Here is a 19,226-nt window from a genome sequence, read left to right on the forward strand (position 1 = left end):
AAGGTGATTGTCCCACTCTACTCTGCACTTGAATGGCCTCACCACAAGCCGTGTCTGCAGTTTTGGGCACCATAATATAAAACAGATATAAAGCTATTAGAGAACATCCAAAGAAGGGCTATGAAGATGGTGAAAGGGCCTAGAGGGGAAGCCATATGAGGAACAGCAGAAGTGACTTAGGTTGTTCAGCCTGGAGAAGAGTGAGGTGAGATCTCATCAGTCTACAACTTCCTTTACAAAGGGAGACAGAGGGGCAGGCACTGATCTGTTCTAACTGGTGACCAGTGACAGGACTCAAGGGAATGGCCTAAAATTGTGTCAGGGCAGTTTAGGTTAGATATTAGGAAAAGTTTTTTTACCCTGAGGGTGGTTTGACACTGGAACAGGCTCCCCGGGGAAGAAGTTGCAGGACCAAGCCTGATAGAGTTCAAGAAGGGTTTGGACAACACTCTCAGGTACATGGTGGGATTCTTGGGGCTGTCCTGTGCAGGACCAGGAGCTGGACTTTGATGATCCTTGTGGGTCCCTTCCAACTCAGGATATTCTGTGATTCAAATCTATGATTCTGTGACTTTAAATCTCACTGTAACAGGCCAAGAGACCATGCAAGAGTAAATGAAGAAGAGAAGTCAGAAAAATCCTGCCCAACTTGCCTGTGACGATCTTGGGAGTGTCTGAGTTTTGATGCAGTTTCCTGAGCTCTTCAATTTGTGCTGCAGACTGTACTCAGCCATATCCCTGTGTCTGCTGCTCTGAGTACCTGCTTTTTCTAACTTAATGGCTGCATAATGGAAACTCCATGAACTTGGATGCAAACTGCAATCTTGCCTAAAAACAGGCTTGTCACCTTGGTGGACTCCTGAGAGGCGGGTCTGAGATCAGGCAACAAAACCCATATCGGTCTGGCCCATGCTATGATGTTCCCTGTCTGGAAGGTAGGATTGCTGGTCCACAAGTACATGGTTTAGTCCTTAGCTCAGCACAGTGAGTTCCAGGCCAGGAATGGGAACCTTTTGGGGAGCTTCATAAGATGTGTCCCTCTGCTAAGCCCCCACTCCTGGTGCCTCTAACAGCAAATGCACTTCTTCTCAGGCATATGCCTATGGTCATGGGACAAAACAAAGGCTACTTGCATGTAAAGATTTTACAAATTTGGTCATTGTGACCAAACTTTATTACTCATTTTATGGAACTGCGACAAAAGTTTAGGAATCAAACAACATGGGGATCACAGAGGCTATTATGTTTATTGTGCTGAACAGACTGTGATAATCCATTAAAGGAACATTTTCAACAAGCAAGCGATTTGAAGTACAATCATAGACAGCAACTCTACATGAAGAACAAAGCAAAAAGTTAGAAGATGCTCAAAAGGAAAAGTACACTGTAGTTAAACATCTTGAAGTGATTTTTTTTTCCTGCAAACACACCTCTCTTGCAGAAATGGTATAAGAGTTACATGTCCAGTCATAGTTAGCAGTGACCAATAACAGCAAAGAACAGTCGTATAAAATTTATCTCCCACAAAAATAAACTATACATATAAAAAAATTTTATGATGTTCTCACTGAGTCAATGGCCACATGCAATTTTTCAGTCTGAAAAAATGAGGTATAGTAGGCCCTAAGAGGTAGTAATGTGTTTTGATTGTACTACAATATATAGAAAATGTATGATTCAGTTCATCAGAGTGGTAAGTCTCTCGGAGGTTGAAGAGTGACATACACCCAGCAATTATTTCTGTGTCATCCACTGAATACCATGGTTTTAGAAAATGCAAAAAAACCCCCTTAAATCCTAAAAGGGACTTGCTAAGGCTTGATTCAATGCCCTTTGATGTCAGCAGAATTCCTTTTACTGCCTTAAAGTGACACTGGATTTGGCCTGTTAGAGCTACTGCATAGCTAGGATTTCTCTTTTACTTAATATTAACATGTCTAGTTGTGATACTCCGATCAGCTCTTTCTCAGCAATTTCCACTACTGAACCCTCTCAGTCTTTCGAGGAGGTCTGCATTTCTTGACACTGCCTCTTGGAAGAAGCCAGTAAGTAGTTATCTTTAACTGCATTTGGCTCAGTACTAAAGCCATACCAAAGGATGCCTTCCTGAGAAACTACCCCGGCCCAGTTATTAATACAATGGTACAAAGTACTGACTAGGAAAGAGAGGAAGAAGGGAAATAAAACAGAAATAGAGAAAAATGAAATTGGAGGGAGGAGAGAGAGAGAGAAGGAACAACAAAAGTCAGAGAGGGGAGAATAAAAAACCTCTACATTAGAAGCATTTAAAATAAATCTGGCTGAAACATTACAAAATCACATATGTCTAAAATACATGAAAATACTTGTCAAGTATTTTCTTACAATCTACTAATTTTTTTTTTAAACACATATTTGTGATTGCATTATGCAAAAGCTGAGCTTGCTGCTTTCCACCTACAAAGCTTCAAGTTTCTTTGAAGGTTTTTTTTGTTAGTTTTTTTTTTTTTAATATGAAAGTAATTTAAAATGTGTTCATTTTCCACAAGTTATTTTACAAAAATAGTTTTGAACTAGGGATTAGTTGCAGTCCTAACCGTTTCAAACATCTCAAAACTAATGCTGAAAGTAACAAGTTCATTCCATTTAAAGTCTGGAGGTAGGTCTTTGTCAATCAATTAGTCCATTCCTTTAAACAATTCATTTGAGGTACAAACTTGGACAGTAATATTTAAACATTACAGCTAAATTTTTTCTATGTCATGTAGTGTCACTGAAGAAAATTATCCCACAAACCTCTCAGCAATTCAGTACAAAAATATATTCAAGTTAACAGTACATTACACAGAAGTCTAGCAGAGAATAGGGTAAGTACATAAAACAAAACAAAACAAAAAAACCCCCAAATCCACACAAAGAGAAAAAAAATCCAAACAAATCAAGCGAAAAGAAAAACACATAGTCATGCTGAAACACAAAAAAAGACATTGCTTCCTTAACTGCAAATAATGTTGAAATAGAAAGAAAGGGAGAATGCAGATACTCATTATTATCTACCCAATAAAAATTTCCTGCATTGAATGTGTATAGCAGCATGTATTTATCAGTCTGTTGAGTTATTTGTAAAAAATCAGAGGTAGTATTGAATAGTGGGGTAATATTGCATCTGGTGCTAAAAGTGCTGCTTTGAATGAAAAGATGGAGAAATGCCACTGGCACAGAGGTGCTCAGTGAACCATCCTATGTCAAAATACATTGCTTAAGGTAATGCACGAGCTTAGTTGAGGTACATGGTGTTGGTTCTAACATTGTGACTGATGTGTAATGAGGAGATATTCAATTCTTTCAAAATACTGGTACAGGGTGAGGGGAATTAGTTAAAACAAAGCAAAAATCTGGATTATTTTTGTTCAGATAAATGTATGATTAATTTTTAGGTACCATTCTGTATGTTTTAAAACACTTTTATCGATAAAGACTTAGTCATTAATGCCATAAGAGAGTTTGGTGTCAGTCATTTTTGTCTCCACAGAAAATGCCTTGCTCTATAGAGAGCCAACTCCCTGGCTTCCTATTGTCCAGGTGGTAAGGGCTGTTCATTTTGTTTACTACTACTTCTGCTGATATGTTTGTATCTATAACCATACAACGTATCTTTGTCTTTCTTCCCTTTTGCAAAATGAAAGTACCATTTTCGTGTTGATTTCTTTCTTCTGATTACCAGCTGAATGAAGTGAAAGATCATCTTTCATTTTTTTCCTGAAATAACAGTAAGTCTTATCAAAAAAATAAAAAATCAAGTACAAGTCTACAAGAAGGTTACAAAAGAAAAAGAGTAGTATCTATCCTTATCTTTGGTGATCTAAAACAGGGAGTTCACTAAGTAGGGAGTGGGTTGCTGGAAGTGTCGCAAGGCATAAGTGTTACAACACTCAGCCTTTCCTATTTCAATGCCCATTATAATGACTATGTTACAAGTTTCTTGTTTATATGCAGTGCAGTGAATGACATAAACCTGATTTGGAGCTCTTCTGGACCCACTCACCCTTACTTAGCAACTCAAACAAACTATTAATAGGAAAAAAGAAAACAGTAATTAAAAGTTGCATCGTTAATCTGTGTCCCCTTTGTGTTACAGCAGTTTTTCACTAAACCTGGGACTGTGAAGGGATTACAAAGATGATTAGTCAAATCCTTTTTAAGGTTACGTGATTCCCCTCGCTTCCCCTCCCCCCCCCCTTTCAGGCAAAAGTGGAAAGATCATGGTAATAGAAAGTAAGTGGTCAAGGCAGTGTCTTCTCCCTTCAAAAGACTGCTGATGAGGTAGAAATTGCATGGTGCGGTGTCCTAGTCTTCCTCTGCAGACTCTTGTGAGGACGTTTCTTCAGTCTCTTCCTAGAATACACAAATAGGAATAATATATGATAATAATATGACCATGTATCTTAAACTGCTGCTTCACTGTTCCCTCACGCAGCTGACAATTACCTCTTGAGCTAATAAAATGCTCTTTACAGCTGCTGTGACATCTCAAGAAGCCACCTTGGGGAGGAGAGGAAGGTACCCTGCTCTCTGATCCCACCACTTTGCCTTGCCAGGCTTTTCTTCTACCCCAGGAGACGCCAAGAAAAAGTAATCTGTGCCATGCTCTGTCATAGGTCTCCTATGGCCAGCAAACATGGGCAGCTAGAAAAGAGAAAGCGTTTTGAGCAGGTATCCAATGTTAAACTGTTGCTCTCCTTCTCCTCCTCATTGGCCCTTGTACTGCTTCATGTTTACCTTCAGCAAGCCTGACCAAATGTGATGCTCTTATCCTGATTTTTTTAATGAATGTGCAGTACCCTTCAGGACATGGGTGGTGAACTGGGGGCAATAAACATTTATAATAAAAGGGGCTGTCAGTGAAAAGTTGTTTTTTATCAAACACTGCACATCATTGCCTAAGACAGCACATGAAAAAGATCTATGAAGAAGAGGAATTTGCCTCCTCAGCCAACTGAGACCTTTGAAGAATGACCGCTTAAAACAGCTTATAACAGTCTTCATACTTTAATAGATTTGATTTTCCACATGGCTTCATTTTGTCTGGGTGGCTAACTGACACAATTTATAACTCTCTTCCTTTCCCAGGCCACTACAGTACACCATTCAGCAAAGCTTGCCTTAAAGCTTGCCTGCCTTATGCGACCAAACTTCCATTCATTAGTGTTTGAAACACCTCAGCTGTGAAGGGCTCCTAAATGCTACCATGTGTGACACTGCTGTGGAGGAGCGGCATCAAGGAAAAACACTGTGCTTTAATCACAGGCCACTGCTCACTGCAATCTTCTTTCATAAGGTTTTGACCTCCCCCCACCTCACTGCAAGAAAAGGTTGAAAAAAAAGCTGTAAATCCAGGGAACAAACATAACTATAAATGAATGGATGACAGCTTAAAAAATATAACCATAGCAGCATCAAGCCATGAGATTTCACACTGGTTTTGTTTAGTCTGCTTTGGGTTATGTGGGAAAAGTGAAAAGCATGAAGGAAATGCTCCCTCCTCTTCCTTCATGCCCCCACTCCTGCTAAAGCTTAGGCCTCAGATATTTAAGCCAGTAGGTTTATACCTCTTGACTAGGAACCAGGCTGTGACCCTGGCGTACTATCTTGAGCACCAGACACAAAGAAAGATGTAGCATGATCAAAGCCATGGACAGACGGAAGAGAGCAAAACCAAGTGCCAGCTGCCCTATGACACTGAATTTTCAATTAATACTTAAATTCCAGAGGACACTGATCTATCACAAGATGAACAACTTCTTCCTCACAATAACTTGTGTCCAGTTGTAGCAGGTTATATTCGCAGTGCTGCAAAAAAAAATGATCCCCAACTCACAAAATGATCAAGTGAATTTTACTCTGTCCCTGGTGGCATGGGGCTGGCGGGGACCTGAGCTCACTGAGCTCATTGAATCCAGTAACTGTTACAACATTTCAGTCAAGAATAAAAGTTGAATCTTCAGGCACCTAACAGAGGGCTGATTTGGGCTGCATGTGGAGAGACAGTGCAAAATATGTTGGCTTGAGCCTTGGTAATTCAGAACTTGGAATGATCGTGGAAAACCCCAGCTTTGCCTCCAAGCCAAGTATTTCAGTTAAAAATTACAACTGTGGGTTCTGTGCTCTTAACATAATACAGGTAGACATGTTTTGATATTTGATGATGATCACATGCTTAATTTCTTACAGCACTGTGGTCAGCCCTGAGCCTCTGATTATTGTTTCCTGGAAGGCAGCAACACACGTGTGGGTGCAGAGCGGCAGCTCTCTTTGTTTTATGCTTGGCTTGTCAGGAGGCTACTGAAACCTGATGAACTCATTTTCCATGAAGGTAGACTTCCGATCACAGTGTAAGAAGGATGGGGGAGAGGCAAAGTATGTGGAAGGACACACTTCAAAGCCAAGCCAGGGTGGCCACAAGAGAGCTCTTTTTAGTTAAAAAGCCATCCACTCCGGTGCTTTTTACTGTGAATCTCACAGTATTTTTTTTCTTGTAGCCCTAGCTGTAGTGACAAAGAAAATTAATGAGAAGCTCTTCCTTTATGCAATGTTTATGCAATGAAGGAAGAGTTGCTCTCATCTGCATACATGCATGCAAATGTGTATACCTGTAGTACCTCGAAGGATGAGAAACAAAAAATTAAGATAACCCACCCAAATATTTAAATAATAAACTAATTATTAAAATATATTTGAGACTGGCAGATTTCAAATTCACATCAGTCTTTGGAAAGACTTTTTCATGAAGAAAAGCTGTCAAAGGGTTCAGATTGTTGTTCATTCCTTGCAAAAGTCTAAGATAGCTCAGTTACAGATGAGTGGTTTTAAACCAAACTATCATGTAAGTTTCTTGTCAAGACAACAGATGGAGACATGATTGCTGCTCTGAAGTGCTTACAATTCAAACAAAAGGACAGTACCAATCAGACATATATGCATGGAGGGAGCCAAAGGAAGAGGTCAGTAGAGGAACTGAAAGAGAAAATACAAAGGTATAAGGCAGGAAAAGAGAGGGATTTTTTTGCACTTGTCAAAAACTGGTTGCGAATACCAGAAGGTTGTGCAGCTGTGATCTTCAACCCACTCTCTAGCTCTACAGCATCCATATGCACACACACTTCCCAAAAGATGGAGGGGGCTAGGCATTTTGAGAACTGTGCAACCTGTGGAAATTGAAAACCAGCTCTGTGCTGAGTCATTTCAGTAAAGTGCATTGCTTGGCAGTCAGGTACCTCAGGGGAAGGATGCTTTAGCATCAGTAGGTACCCTCTAGGAACTTACAAGTCATCACAGATCCCCGTCAAGGTCGATGGCATAACCATGTATCATAGGGGGGGCCCTGAGTCAAAAGTTGAAGGAGGAACTGGGGCGGGAGTTAAACACTTTGTAAGTCCAGAAATGCTTCTGACAAAGTTGAAGAGAAGGGAAAAAATTAGGAAGGGAAGCATGGTTATCAGACCACACATCAGAAAGCCAAGTCACTCAGTCAGAGCATGATAGCCATGCAGAGCATAAATTCAGCAACACCACAAGAAGCTTCAGCCACGAAGCAAAGGTTTCAGGTTACATGGCAACCTTAACTCAGGTTGTTCTCTCTTTTTAGTTGCATTCACTGTAGCATGGTGACATGTTAATTGAGCATAAATGTTCATAAATTTTGCCTTGAAGGGTTACTCCCCTGTTTTTTTGTTTTCTGCTGCAGCAAACTAGGAAGAGGCTGGGCTAGCGGACTGCAAAGAGAAACCTGAGAAAGCCACAAACCATGCTGAATCCAGCTAAAAGGGCTGGATGGCCATGGCCATAGCCATGAAGAGCTCAGGGTGAATAGGATAAACACCTGAAGGGCAGGGTAAATACTCACATGCATAGCTCAGGCTTTATTCTTGCTTCTAAGACAATATCTCAGGTGACTTCCTGTGCATCTGTGTATACATCCCCATACATGTATCCTCAGGGACTGACTGACACAAGGACCTGCCAGAGAAGCAGTTTTACTTGGCACATACTGTCCTTGGTCATCCAAGGGTGCCATGCATGGGTATGTTTATCCTGAGTTGCTACAGGTCATAGCATGATATTTTATGACAAACTGCAAGCTAGCACCCTGAGCTGTTTCCACCCTTAACTGCTAAAATTGCCCTGTCAAGCAGGGATGATCGGGAGCTGGTGTTTCTCCCAAAACAGAGCTGCAAGGCAGCTTTCTCCAAAGCTCCTATGTGCACAGATGTTTAACAGGTCTTTTCTTGAGCGGTATCACTGGCAAGGGGCTGGCAAATGTGGTCACTAGCCTGGACCCTCAACTCTCACATATGCTGGACTCCAGCAGGAGGGAAAGGACATATGTTTTGCAATGACTCACAGAAGGTATCTGCCCTCAGAAAGGCTACTCTGTGGGGGACTGGTACCACTGTTGTTAGCCCTGATTTAACAGTGGTGAAGGTAACAAAAAGAACCAGGAGGCAGGACAGCAGGCTTCAGTCACGAGTACCTATTTGGGCTTGCCCAACACATGATTTTAAAATATGACAACCTTGGTGGCATCTGGTTGCCTGATTATAGGAGCCTGAGGCTGTTTTAGATGCCCTGGATATCTCATCTGGTAACCAGCAGATAAGCCAGAAAGGCGCTGGTCTCCTGTGTCATGCCCACCTGCTCTGTGTGGCTGCCTGTGATCCCTGCAGACACTCAATGGGCACAGAACAACTGTGTTAAGATTTGTGGATCCATGAACCCTCTCCAGAGCTATGAGGTTCCATCTCTGCTTTTTAAGTTTCTCCACTGTGGAAAAACAAACTGGTGTATACTGCAGAAATATGCAAAGTGACAATCACTAGCACATGCACTTCACAGGTTCCTGAGGTGCATTGGGAAGAGTGTGGCTGGCAGGTCGAGGGAGGTGATCCTCTCCCTCTACTTGGCCCTAGTGAAGCCACATCTGGAGTGCTGTGTCCAGTTCTGGGCTCCTCAGTACAAAAAAGAAAAGGAGCTACTGGAGAGGGTCAAGTAGAGGGGAAGAAAGATGATTAAGGAACTGGAGCGTATCTCTTATGAGGAGAGACTGAGGGAATGGGTCCTGTTTATTCTACAGAACAGAAGACTGAGAGGGCATCTCATTAATGCATATAAATATCTCAAAGGCAGGTGTTGAGAAGATGGTGTCAGGCTCTTTTTGGTAGTGCCCAGCAACAGGATGAGGAGCACTTGCCATAAACTAAAACACAAGAAGTTTCACCTCAACATAAGAAGAACTTCTTTACTGTGAGAGTGGCTGGGCACTGGAACAGGCTGCCAATGGAGGTCATGGAGTCTTCTTCTCTGGAGACATTCAAAATCCACCCAGTTGCATTCCTATGTAACCTGCTCTAGGTGACCCTGCCTTAGTAGGGGGTTGGACTAGATGATCTCCAGAGGTCCCTTCCAACCCTAACAATTCTGTGATCCTGTGATTCATTCCTAAAGCTCAGAAGTGGCACCACCTAGAACAAAGCTGTGCCACAAATGATTGTATTTAAACTTCAGCATCTTTTCAGGTCAAAGTCACGACCTGACACCAAGATCTCCATTTGGTGATCCACATTTTGTTGGCGCAGGCTATTTTTCTGGAAGTACAAGCAGCCAGTAGCATCCTAGTGACCTGAAGAACAGATATACTTAGTTTGGTCTTTGTATGTCCTCCGCATTCTTTTTTCTGATGGACTCGCACAAAGTGGTTACAACAAAACCTGATGAAGAGACAATTACTGGTGTTTGACAGAAGCATTCCCCAACCTGCAGAAGGGTAACTGGTATTTTTGTAAAAATGTTTGCTCTGTTCTAATACCCTGGGGCAAAGCTTTAAGAATAATTGTCTTTACCCCATGAAACTCACTGGCAATTCAGCTGCAATTCAGTTTTTTCACCTTTTGCTCATGAATTTTTGAACTGCAGATTTAAAAATTAGAACCCATTTTGTGAAATGAACTTCAGGATCATCGTAATGCTGTATATGGAGCCCCTGAATTTGTCAGAGCTTTTATTTTATAATGAAGTATTAGCTGTTGGCACAGATTTTGCTCGCTGCTTTCTAAGCCCAAGAGGGTAAGCTTGAATAGATACGTCAAAAAGAACTGCTGACAAGAGCAACTTGCAAACTGTGGACCATTGTCTGCTGTTAACTGCTCTGAAATCCACTGGCATGCAAGCTAGTATTTTCAGAGAAGACCCTGAAATACAGGGATAGGAACAGATGGCTTCTATAGCAAATGCAGGGGCCCGGGCTCTGCCCAGCTGAGACACAGTGCCATCCTGACGGCTCCACAGCCAAGGCACCAAACTGCTGTAGAAATTCTTACAGCACTAACAGACACTCAGAGTGCTGTTTCCTTTGCATGAAACTTAGGGTGGGATCTGCTGCTTTGAGCTACTGTACTCTCTGCAAAGCACAACAGAGAGCTCAGTGACAGACTGACTCAGTAGTAAGGCAAAGCTGAATTCCAGAAGATGGATTCAGAGCTCAAATTGTTGCAGATATACTTCACATATCACAACGTATGCATTTATTAAAGCAGAAGAGATCACCATGACCATATACAGAAAAGGCCACACAACTCTTCTTACTGCTGGATTAAAACACAATTTTAAGGAAATTATGTCAATACAGAAACTCTGCATTCAAACACATATAAGTAAACCAGCCCACAAGCAAGCAATTTCTGTGCACTGCAAGTGCTAGTATGGTAGAAGGAGCACAAATTCTTTAGCTTGGTGGGTAACAAAACAGTTAAAAACTCTGCCTACAGAGCAGTTCTGAGATACCCTGCCCTCTCTCAGCACTGTTTCTGCAGTCATAGACTAAGGCATGGGACAGCCCATGGGATAGTGAGCAGGCAGGTCCCCCTGAGGAAGTAAAACTTTTAGTACTTAAATGACACTGAATATAAACAGAGAGACAGAGAGATGGCAGATGGTGGGACAGTTTTGGGTTAAGATTTAGGGACTGCAAATCAATATTCTGGCCTTAAATGTTTAAGTTCCTATGGACCTAGCGTCTAATGACCCACTTTGTCACGGATTTGACCACAGCATGAGTTCAATATTTAGATACCAGCAAGCAGCTGCTGCTTAACTTTACTGATGCCCAAATGCTTTTTGGTGGGCATGTTTAGAGCTGCCTAATGCTCTTAGGAGAAGTCAAGGGATAGCAACTGTCTTTAAGGTCATTTTGACTTAGCAATTTCCTCAAAGCTTTCACACTCAGGAAGGCAATGCATAACAGACAGCAAAAATAAGAGTGTGCGTGAATGCAATAGCACTGGTTTGGATTCACATGTAGACTTATTTTGAAATCCCCATGCTCTCATTTGAAGTAGATACTTCAAGCTGGGTTTTCTCTCTTCTAGGAGGAAGCTTCCTCACTAAACTGTTGTGTACAGAGGACGCATTTTCTTCTGTTGAAGACACTCCACTTTTATATAAATAATCAAATATTCTGTTAAAGACAGAAAGGGAGTAGAGGGAATAAAGAAAAAACCTGATGCTGTCGTGCAGGTGACCAGCATGTGGTTTTTGAGCTGCATAGTTAGTAAGCAAATTAAGTGTGTCCTCTCCTTTTACTGCTGGAATAGCACTGCTTGACTAGCAAAAAGGCTGCTCATGGGGATTACTGGATAATCCACACCCCCAGCTGTTGGAGGAAGTGAAGTAGCTGAGGCAGACAGACTGAAGTTGCTGGGGCTGTGCTGGGATTCAGCTGGTTCAGGTCAGAGAGAGTTACCATCCTTGCACGTTTAGAAACCACTCCTACAGATGCCCTTCCTCTTCTGGAGGAAGTGCCTCACCAGGCTTGGCCAAGTTTTGGTCCTTAAGCAACAGGTTCAGGTAACTGGAGGGGACCAGGACACTGTGCAAGAGGATTACCACAGGACAGGACAGGACAGGACAGGACAGGACAGGACAGAACACTCCTCTTTAAGTTAGAACAGTTTATTTTAAATATAGATTCAAGTATCTTCTTCCTGTTAGGTTAAGGGGGAATAAAAAACATTTCTCTGTCTCCTAGCTTATCTCCCACTAGGAGAATTTGATATAATGGAGTGATAATGAGTCTCTCTGGTTAGTTTGATAAAAAGGGCTTATCTAACACAGGATTTTTAAATCCAGGAGGGCTTACACTGAGAACTTCCAGAAACAGGAATCAGGTTGACTGACATTTAGATATCCTAAAAATTACCTGCCTTGGGTTCTGCCTCTCAGCTTCTCTTACAGATGGGCTTGAATGAATCTCAGCTTCAGGTGTCCATATTTGCCATGGATTTTAGAGCAGCCCTGAAGTTAATTCAGCAAAGAGGTTTCTGCAAGGCAGCAGGTCGCTCAGCACCAAAGCTTGTGCGGCTGAAGTCTTGAAATTGAGACTCAGCTGTCTAAATTACGTCAGGCCAGATTTCTTAAACGCGTTTTGGCATCTGAGTAGAGCAAGTGCCTTTTTGACCTAAGCAGGTCAAAACACTTTGAAAAAAATCTGTTCCCCATGTGATTAAAAGGAGGCTGAAAATCTCCAGCAAAATCTCAGTACTGGTCAGAAGTATTTTGCAGGAAACACCGTTTAAAGTCTGCAAAGCATAGGCCTAAAGAGAAAATGGTGCTTGAAGCAATTGCAGGTGCTATGCTAACACTGACAGAGACGTATTTTGTCTTGGAGAGCTTCAACCCCACAAGATATAAACAGTTCTGGTGGGAAGGAAATAAAATATTAAGAAAAAGAAGGCAGTGGTGCTATTAGAAACATATACAACTGAGCTGGACTAACCCCAACTTTGAGAAGCTGCTCTTAAAACCTCTTGTGGAGGCTTAAACTGTAGTGGTAAACTGCTCTGCATTCACAGCCAAAATCCAGACTGAAGCATAAGGCAAGCAGAGGCTCTAATAATAGTCTCTAACCACTAATATGTATAGTACATAATTAGAGGAAAGAGCAAAAGACGACAGATGCCAACCTTTAAAAATTCTTAGATTTGTCTAGTTCACTGAAATACTGTGGGTAACTGTGTTAGCTCTGCCTTCTTGTGGCACTGAAGATGGAGAAGCCCAAAAGGATACTGGAGCCCCTACAGGTAAACCTGCAGGAGTCTGCCTTCCCCCTGAGCCCTTGAGGTACTCAAAACAGCACCAGTTTCCGTGCATATTTTATGCTGAATGACAGAGGAAAGACTACAGGAAAGGTCTCCCAGAACGGAGTAGGGAAACACTAGTAGAGGCTTTGAAATTGAGGTCAAACCCACATCGTTTAGGTTCTGCCCCCCACCCCCCAAATTTAGAACATAATAAGAAAAATAAAATAAGACCTGTTCGATTTCGATTCTGCTTTTCTTCTCCCCCTAAAATCGACCACTTGTTATAGACGGGAAGCAACTGCCAAAAGTTATTCACCTTCAATCCTTTATCACTTAAAAAAGCATTGTGGCTCTGCCCACGGAGCCACTGGCAACAGCAGTTTGGGAGCAGCTATCTATCTGCAATTATAAATAATAAAATAACGCGTCTTCCCTTTTGAATCCCAGCTGAGAGATTTTGTCAAGTGATCAAACTTGTCTGAACCTTGGAGCAGCAGCTTTGAAGTAATAAGAAAGAGATTGAAAACTTGCAGCCAAGAGCCGCACACACCTCATTAGGGTCCAGACATGCGGGAAGGCCGAGCAGCAGCCGCCGGGTCCAGTCCCAAGTACCCACTGGAAAGGGGCTGTGGGAAGGGGAGATAAAAGCGCCTTTCACACTGGAAGCGCAACGGTGACATTTTTATGAACGTCAGCCCTGAGGCTGAGCGGCCCATGCCATGCTGTCGCCCACCAGGGCAGCCCTCAGCAGGGCAGGGCACAGGGCTCTGCTGCCACTACCATCATTGCTCTTCCTCTCCCCTGGCTTTTCCTTTCTTTTTTTGTTTCTGAAGGAGAGATTTGAATGTACAGGGCTCTATCTTGCCAGGGCCATTCTCAGAAAAGCCCTCCAAAATGAGAAACATATTTCTGAAAGACAGCAAGCCAGGCTCTACTGAGCTGATTCAGTACAGTTCACATGAGACTTTCTGGTGTAATTCAAAAAATGATTTTTTTTCTTAAAAAAAGTGCAAACCAAAACAAAAACAATAAAGCTTAACAGACTTGTTAAATGCTTTTAAAAATATCTGAAGAGTTTAATCATGGATCTTGCCACACAGACACTGGCAAGGCTGTGTGCTTCCAGCAACACAGAGTATTTAACTTTGAGAGCTGAAGTTCTGGGTTTAATTTTCAGTTTCAGACTAAACAGCAGGTCTGCAGCAAAAGGCAGGCGACAGCTCCTGAACACAATGGGCAATGGAAATGCTTCTCTTGCAAACTTTACTGATTGAGTAACCATGGAGCACCTCTTTGTGCAGACGAAAGCGCAAAATCAGAGAGGTTTGTGTTGGTTTTAATAAACTCCCCCCACCCCTTCTCTTTTTTTACTGCAAAGAATTCAGCTGCTATTTTATTATGTAATGCTGCAGGCTAAAAATATAACCCTAATTTAAGCCACCCTGCCAATAAATCTACAAATACCAGGTAATCAAAAGAGGGTAGCTATGGTTTAATGACATACTCTTCTTGTCATCTTAATATCTTCAACTGCAAAAGCATTTAGAGCGATGCATTTAAAGGTTTTCTCCAACTTCTTGAATATCTCTACACAATCTGGCGGAAAGGGGGAGAAAGTTTGGTCCCTCTTCAGCATAGAGCAACAACCCAACTTTTTGAGCTTGATCTACACAGTGTCCCTGCTACCACAGGACAAAGCTTCTTCTTTCTCTAGGCAAGACAGCCTGATTCAAAGTGAGTGAAGCTGTCCAACTTAATAGATAGTAATTACTTCATTTTGATTATAGAACCTTTTATGGGAATTTCTTTTCCAGTTGATCACATCTATATTTTATAATCAAATCAGAGAAGGTATCCTGGTGAAAACGTGCATTCAAAATGTGTTTTCTTTTAGGATCAACACAGATTTACTGCAATTTATACCTCAATGCTAATCTATTCTCCTCTTTCTAAACATAAAAAAATACTAATATAAATTACAGTTAATGCCTCACTATATAACAGAGCTCTCAGGAGACTATTAAAGCAATGTGTGAGTCCCCTAACTTACTTTAACTGTGTCTTTGCTGTTCTGATTTCAGTTTCCAGAATTTGCCTCAAAATAAGCATGGGAATCAGGGAAGGGGAAGGGGTAGAAGCTATTCATTGCCTGAATCTGATATCTCCTCAGTCCTAGAGCTCACATGTTCCTCCTTCCTTCCTTCCAGATTCAAGTCTGGTTTCAATGGAGCTCTCATTTTTCTTCCCACTAATCCTGCCGTGAGATCAACCATTGGTAACTCTGTGAGAAATTAAATACCAGGATGTGGGAAATCTGAGATCTGAATTCAGGCAGAATGCGGGTGATTCTTTTTTTTATTTCTCTCTTTCTCTTTTCCCATGGTTGCTGTGTGTCAAATAACTCTTCAAACCTGAGATCAGAGATCAGCCCTGAACAATGTGACTACACCGACAAAACAGAGGCAAAGCAAGATGTACACTGGCAATATTACATCCTTTTCTAATATATGCAGCAGTCATTTCTAAAGTGAGATTTCAGCCAACATTTTCTGAAAACATTCTAGCACTTCCAGAAATGTCTTACAGTGAGATCAGTAGCAGAACTTCATCATGGTGATGTTCACCATCTGCTGGAGCAGACTTCATAAAGAATTTAACATTTCTTGCATTGGGATCCCAATGAAAAAGGATCCATGAGATACGGATCAATGCTATGACGATGCGAGTGCTACAATGCCCAACAGTCAGGCAGTGGTTTTGAATAGCTTTTCTCCTTCCCTGGTCAGGGAAAAGCACATTTAGTTATTTAGGTCCTATAATGATGAACTCAAAACACTTACAAACTGCCCAAAGGTTTAGATCCTTCATGCACTGCTCATGCCTGAAAACCACCTATGTATTCCTGTAGCCTTCAATGTGAAGTACCTAGGAGAATAATTCTCACTGCATGGTCTCCTATGAGGCTGTGACACTCCTATACTTCTTATTCTGTCTATAAAGACAGCAGCCCCATCACTACAATATCCAATGAGCAATCTATGACCTGAACAGCTCCCCAAAGAGCAGCCAGCCTATCACAGCCTGTGCTGCCATCTGTGTTGCTTCACTCCATCACAGCAGTAAGGAACAGTACAGTGAGAGCACCAACAGAAGTGACATGGGATAGAAGCTCCACCAGGAAAAAGATTTTAAAGTGTCTGTCGTGATTTTGTTTCACACTGACTATAAATCCTTCACCTGAGTGGTCCTTTCTAGACTGCAACGAAGGAGGCATGCTCATAGCTTCAGCCTATCCACCCTAGCCCTAATGTTTGGCACACATGTCACAAGCTGACAGGCTGACCAAGGAGGTCAGATGTCACCCCGGAGTAGCATGGCAACACTGATTTCAAGGAACTAAATTCATCAAATTCTACAAATGCCCTACAGAGAACTGACAGAGTAGCTGTGAAATGCTTCTTATTTTTCTATTCCAAGACTATTACTCTGGACAACAAGTAGACCTTATAAAATTCCCCAGATGCCAGGGAACCCCCAAAATAAAATAAGATATTGGCTTTTTAATACTTCCTTCCGAAACATGTTTAAATATGTATATCAGTTAATAAGGGCTGAGTATACTACTCTTTTCCCTAGTCAAACTTTCACAGTGCTGGTATGGAAATACTGTAACTTTCTTAGCAAATTATTTAACAAACAAAATCCTATTTTCATTGGTCTTAACTTTGATTTTCTTTGTGGTTATCTTATTACATATGCACCGCAGCATACCTCATTTTTAACATACAATTTGCAACAGAATTTATATAGCCCTGAAATGGAATGGCAAAGATGAAGCAATTTTCAAGAGTGATTACACAGGAGGTTTGTTTCCCTTGTTTTTTCGGTGCAGCAAATGAGCAAGGATACAGCCCTTGACTATCTGTTAATAATATTTAAGTCAGGAAATAAGGCATCTTTCAGTGACTTCACCTGGATGTGGAGGAGAAAATACGATGCTGACTGTTAAAAACGCAGAGGCTTTACGAGAAGCTCAGGAACCAAGCTCTCAGCAAAGAGCACTCTCTTCCTGCGCAGCCTTCTTGCACACCCCATCTTTACTAATTAGCATTTTGATTATTTTTGTTCCTATAAGTCTGCAGACTGATCCTTCTGGTATTTTCAACTTTCTGTATATCACTCTGTAAATACCTTAAAAGAATCCAGATTTTCAGAGGATAGCCAAGTGCTGTTGAGAAGCTTGTATGTCTGTGAAGCAAGATACCCAAGTGTTAGCAAGCACTGACTCTTGCTACTCTTGAAATCTCTGCCAAAATATGTAGTATGTGTATGCAAAAGTAGCAGTGTTCAATTTACACTTGAATGACATTTTTTTAAACACTGCTCAGCCATGTTCCTCAATGGTGCTTCCCAAGTACACACCACAACCCCTTTTCTTCTGGCTATTATTAGTGAGATTTCAGTTCATGTCAAATCACAGCCAAGTTCTGAACTGAATGGAGTACTCGCATAAACACCTTGCATAGCCACAGCCATGGGGTCAAACACAAAGCCACCCTGTCCATACACATCACCTGCCCATCTTGGGTTCCTTCCACAAGCAAGGAGGGGGGAGGGAAGAGGTGGAGAGAGGGTGAAGAGGAGCCTTGCTGGCTTAGGGAAGTGTTTTAGCTTACCCCTTCCTCCTCTAGCCTTCTACCATCAAATTTTTATGAGGTGATTTTTATAAAATTGACTTTTTGGTAATGATCCTATGGCTACAGTGTTCATTGCGTGACACTGTAGTTGGTGGCAAAGTCTTTGTCATCCCAAAACTGAGAGGTCACTGTGTACCTACCCACTATTAATAAACTACTAAAATCCAAAAAAATTTGCCTCATAGAGCAGCAACCTACCTCTTCAGATCACTGCATGTATTTCCAACTTTTGACACTTTAAAAGTGACTGAATATCTGAATATATTCCTGTTCTGAAGGGTATTATTTCCCTTTTCTTCCTTTTCTTCTGGTTTTATAATATCTCAATTTTTAAAATTTATTTACAGCCAAATTTCTGGATGCAGCCATCTCTAAAATGTTACTTTATCATAGCTATGTAATAAATGACAATCATAAATACTTACAGCCTTGGGTACATGAGTCTTACAATGATTTGTGTATTTAGGCATAGCCTCATTGAATCACATTATTCATAGTCTATTCAGAAGTTATGCCATATAAATAAGAAAATATTGCTGCCAAAAGTATGTGACATCCCTTTCTAGGCCTCATTCTTTAGCCCAGGTTAGTGCTCCATCTGTTCATAGAACTCATAATTGCATCTTCTATATTTTCCCCCAGATTCTTTTTTGTTTTATTCCAAAAACCTGCTCCTTTTTTGAAAGACATCAGACAAATTATTCAGTCTCTTCCTGTCATAATAAACTTATTATAAAAAAGGAAGACTGAATATGTGTTCCTTTTGAAGTCACATCATGCAGTTGCTACCATTTTGCCTTGAAAAGAGAAAGAAGGCAAGGATGTAAAGCCCAGTACACTCCATGAGACTCCATTTACTGCATTCATGAAGAAAGCAAGAGGCTTTTCTGATTTCCCATGCTCCACAACATACACTTGCTCAGCCTGTGTTCACACGGTACCAAGAACCTCCAGCACATATAACATGGCCCCTAGTGCTACCTTGGAGAAAACATTCAATATTTGCTTAAAAAAAAAAAAAGAAGGCAATAATAAAAGAATGGTAACTTTCAGAGGATGTTCTGGAATGGCCTATATAACACATATGCACTTATCTTATGCTAAAGTACAAAATTCCATGTACTATTGGAAAAGAAAGTTTTACCCCTCTGGGATCTGAATTTCAGGAGTTCCCCTGGGAACTTTCTGACTCTCCATATCAGTAGATACAAAAAAAGTCCACAACACACAACACAGCTTGCTGGATGCAGTGGGAAGGACAATGAAACCCCAGGGCACTAGGTCAATTTCCAGGGCAGAGGTTTTTCAATACTTCTGCAGTCAAGGCTCAGTGGAGTAAAGCTGCAGTATTCCTGGCTTGGCAGGACACGGGGTGGCCTTGGACAGTGACACTCACTCTCTTGGATGTGTATGTGCACCT

The 19,226-nt window shown here is 41.4% G+C and overlaps 1 protein-coding gene across 1 annotated transcript in view; it reads right to left on the reverse strand.

The window, feature by feature from the left end:
* Positions 1–1,222: 1,222 nt before the first annotated feature.
* HMGA2 (high mobility group AT-hook 2) overlaps positions 1,223–19,226 on the reverse strand; it is a 120,269-nt gene continuing 102,265 nt past the window's right edge. Inside the window, exon 7 of the mRNA XM_027665854.1 lies at positions 1,223–4,374. Within this exon, the coding sequence (XP_027521655.1) occupies positions 4,327–4,374 (48 nt within the window). The 3' untranslated portion in view covers positions 1,223–4,326. The remainder of the gene's footprint in view (positions 4,375–19,226) is intronic.

Source organism: Corapipo altera, unplaced genomic scaffold (genome assembly GCF_003945725.1).
Source record: "Corapipo altera isolate COAL_440 unplaced genomic scaffold, ASM394572v1 1, whole genome shotgun sequence".
Taxonomy (NCBI): domain Eukaryota; kingdom Metazoa; phylum Chordata; class Aves; order Passeriformes; family Pipridae; genus Corapipo; species Corapipo altera.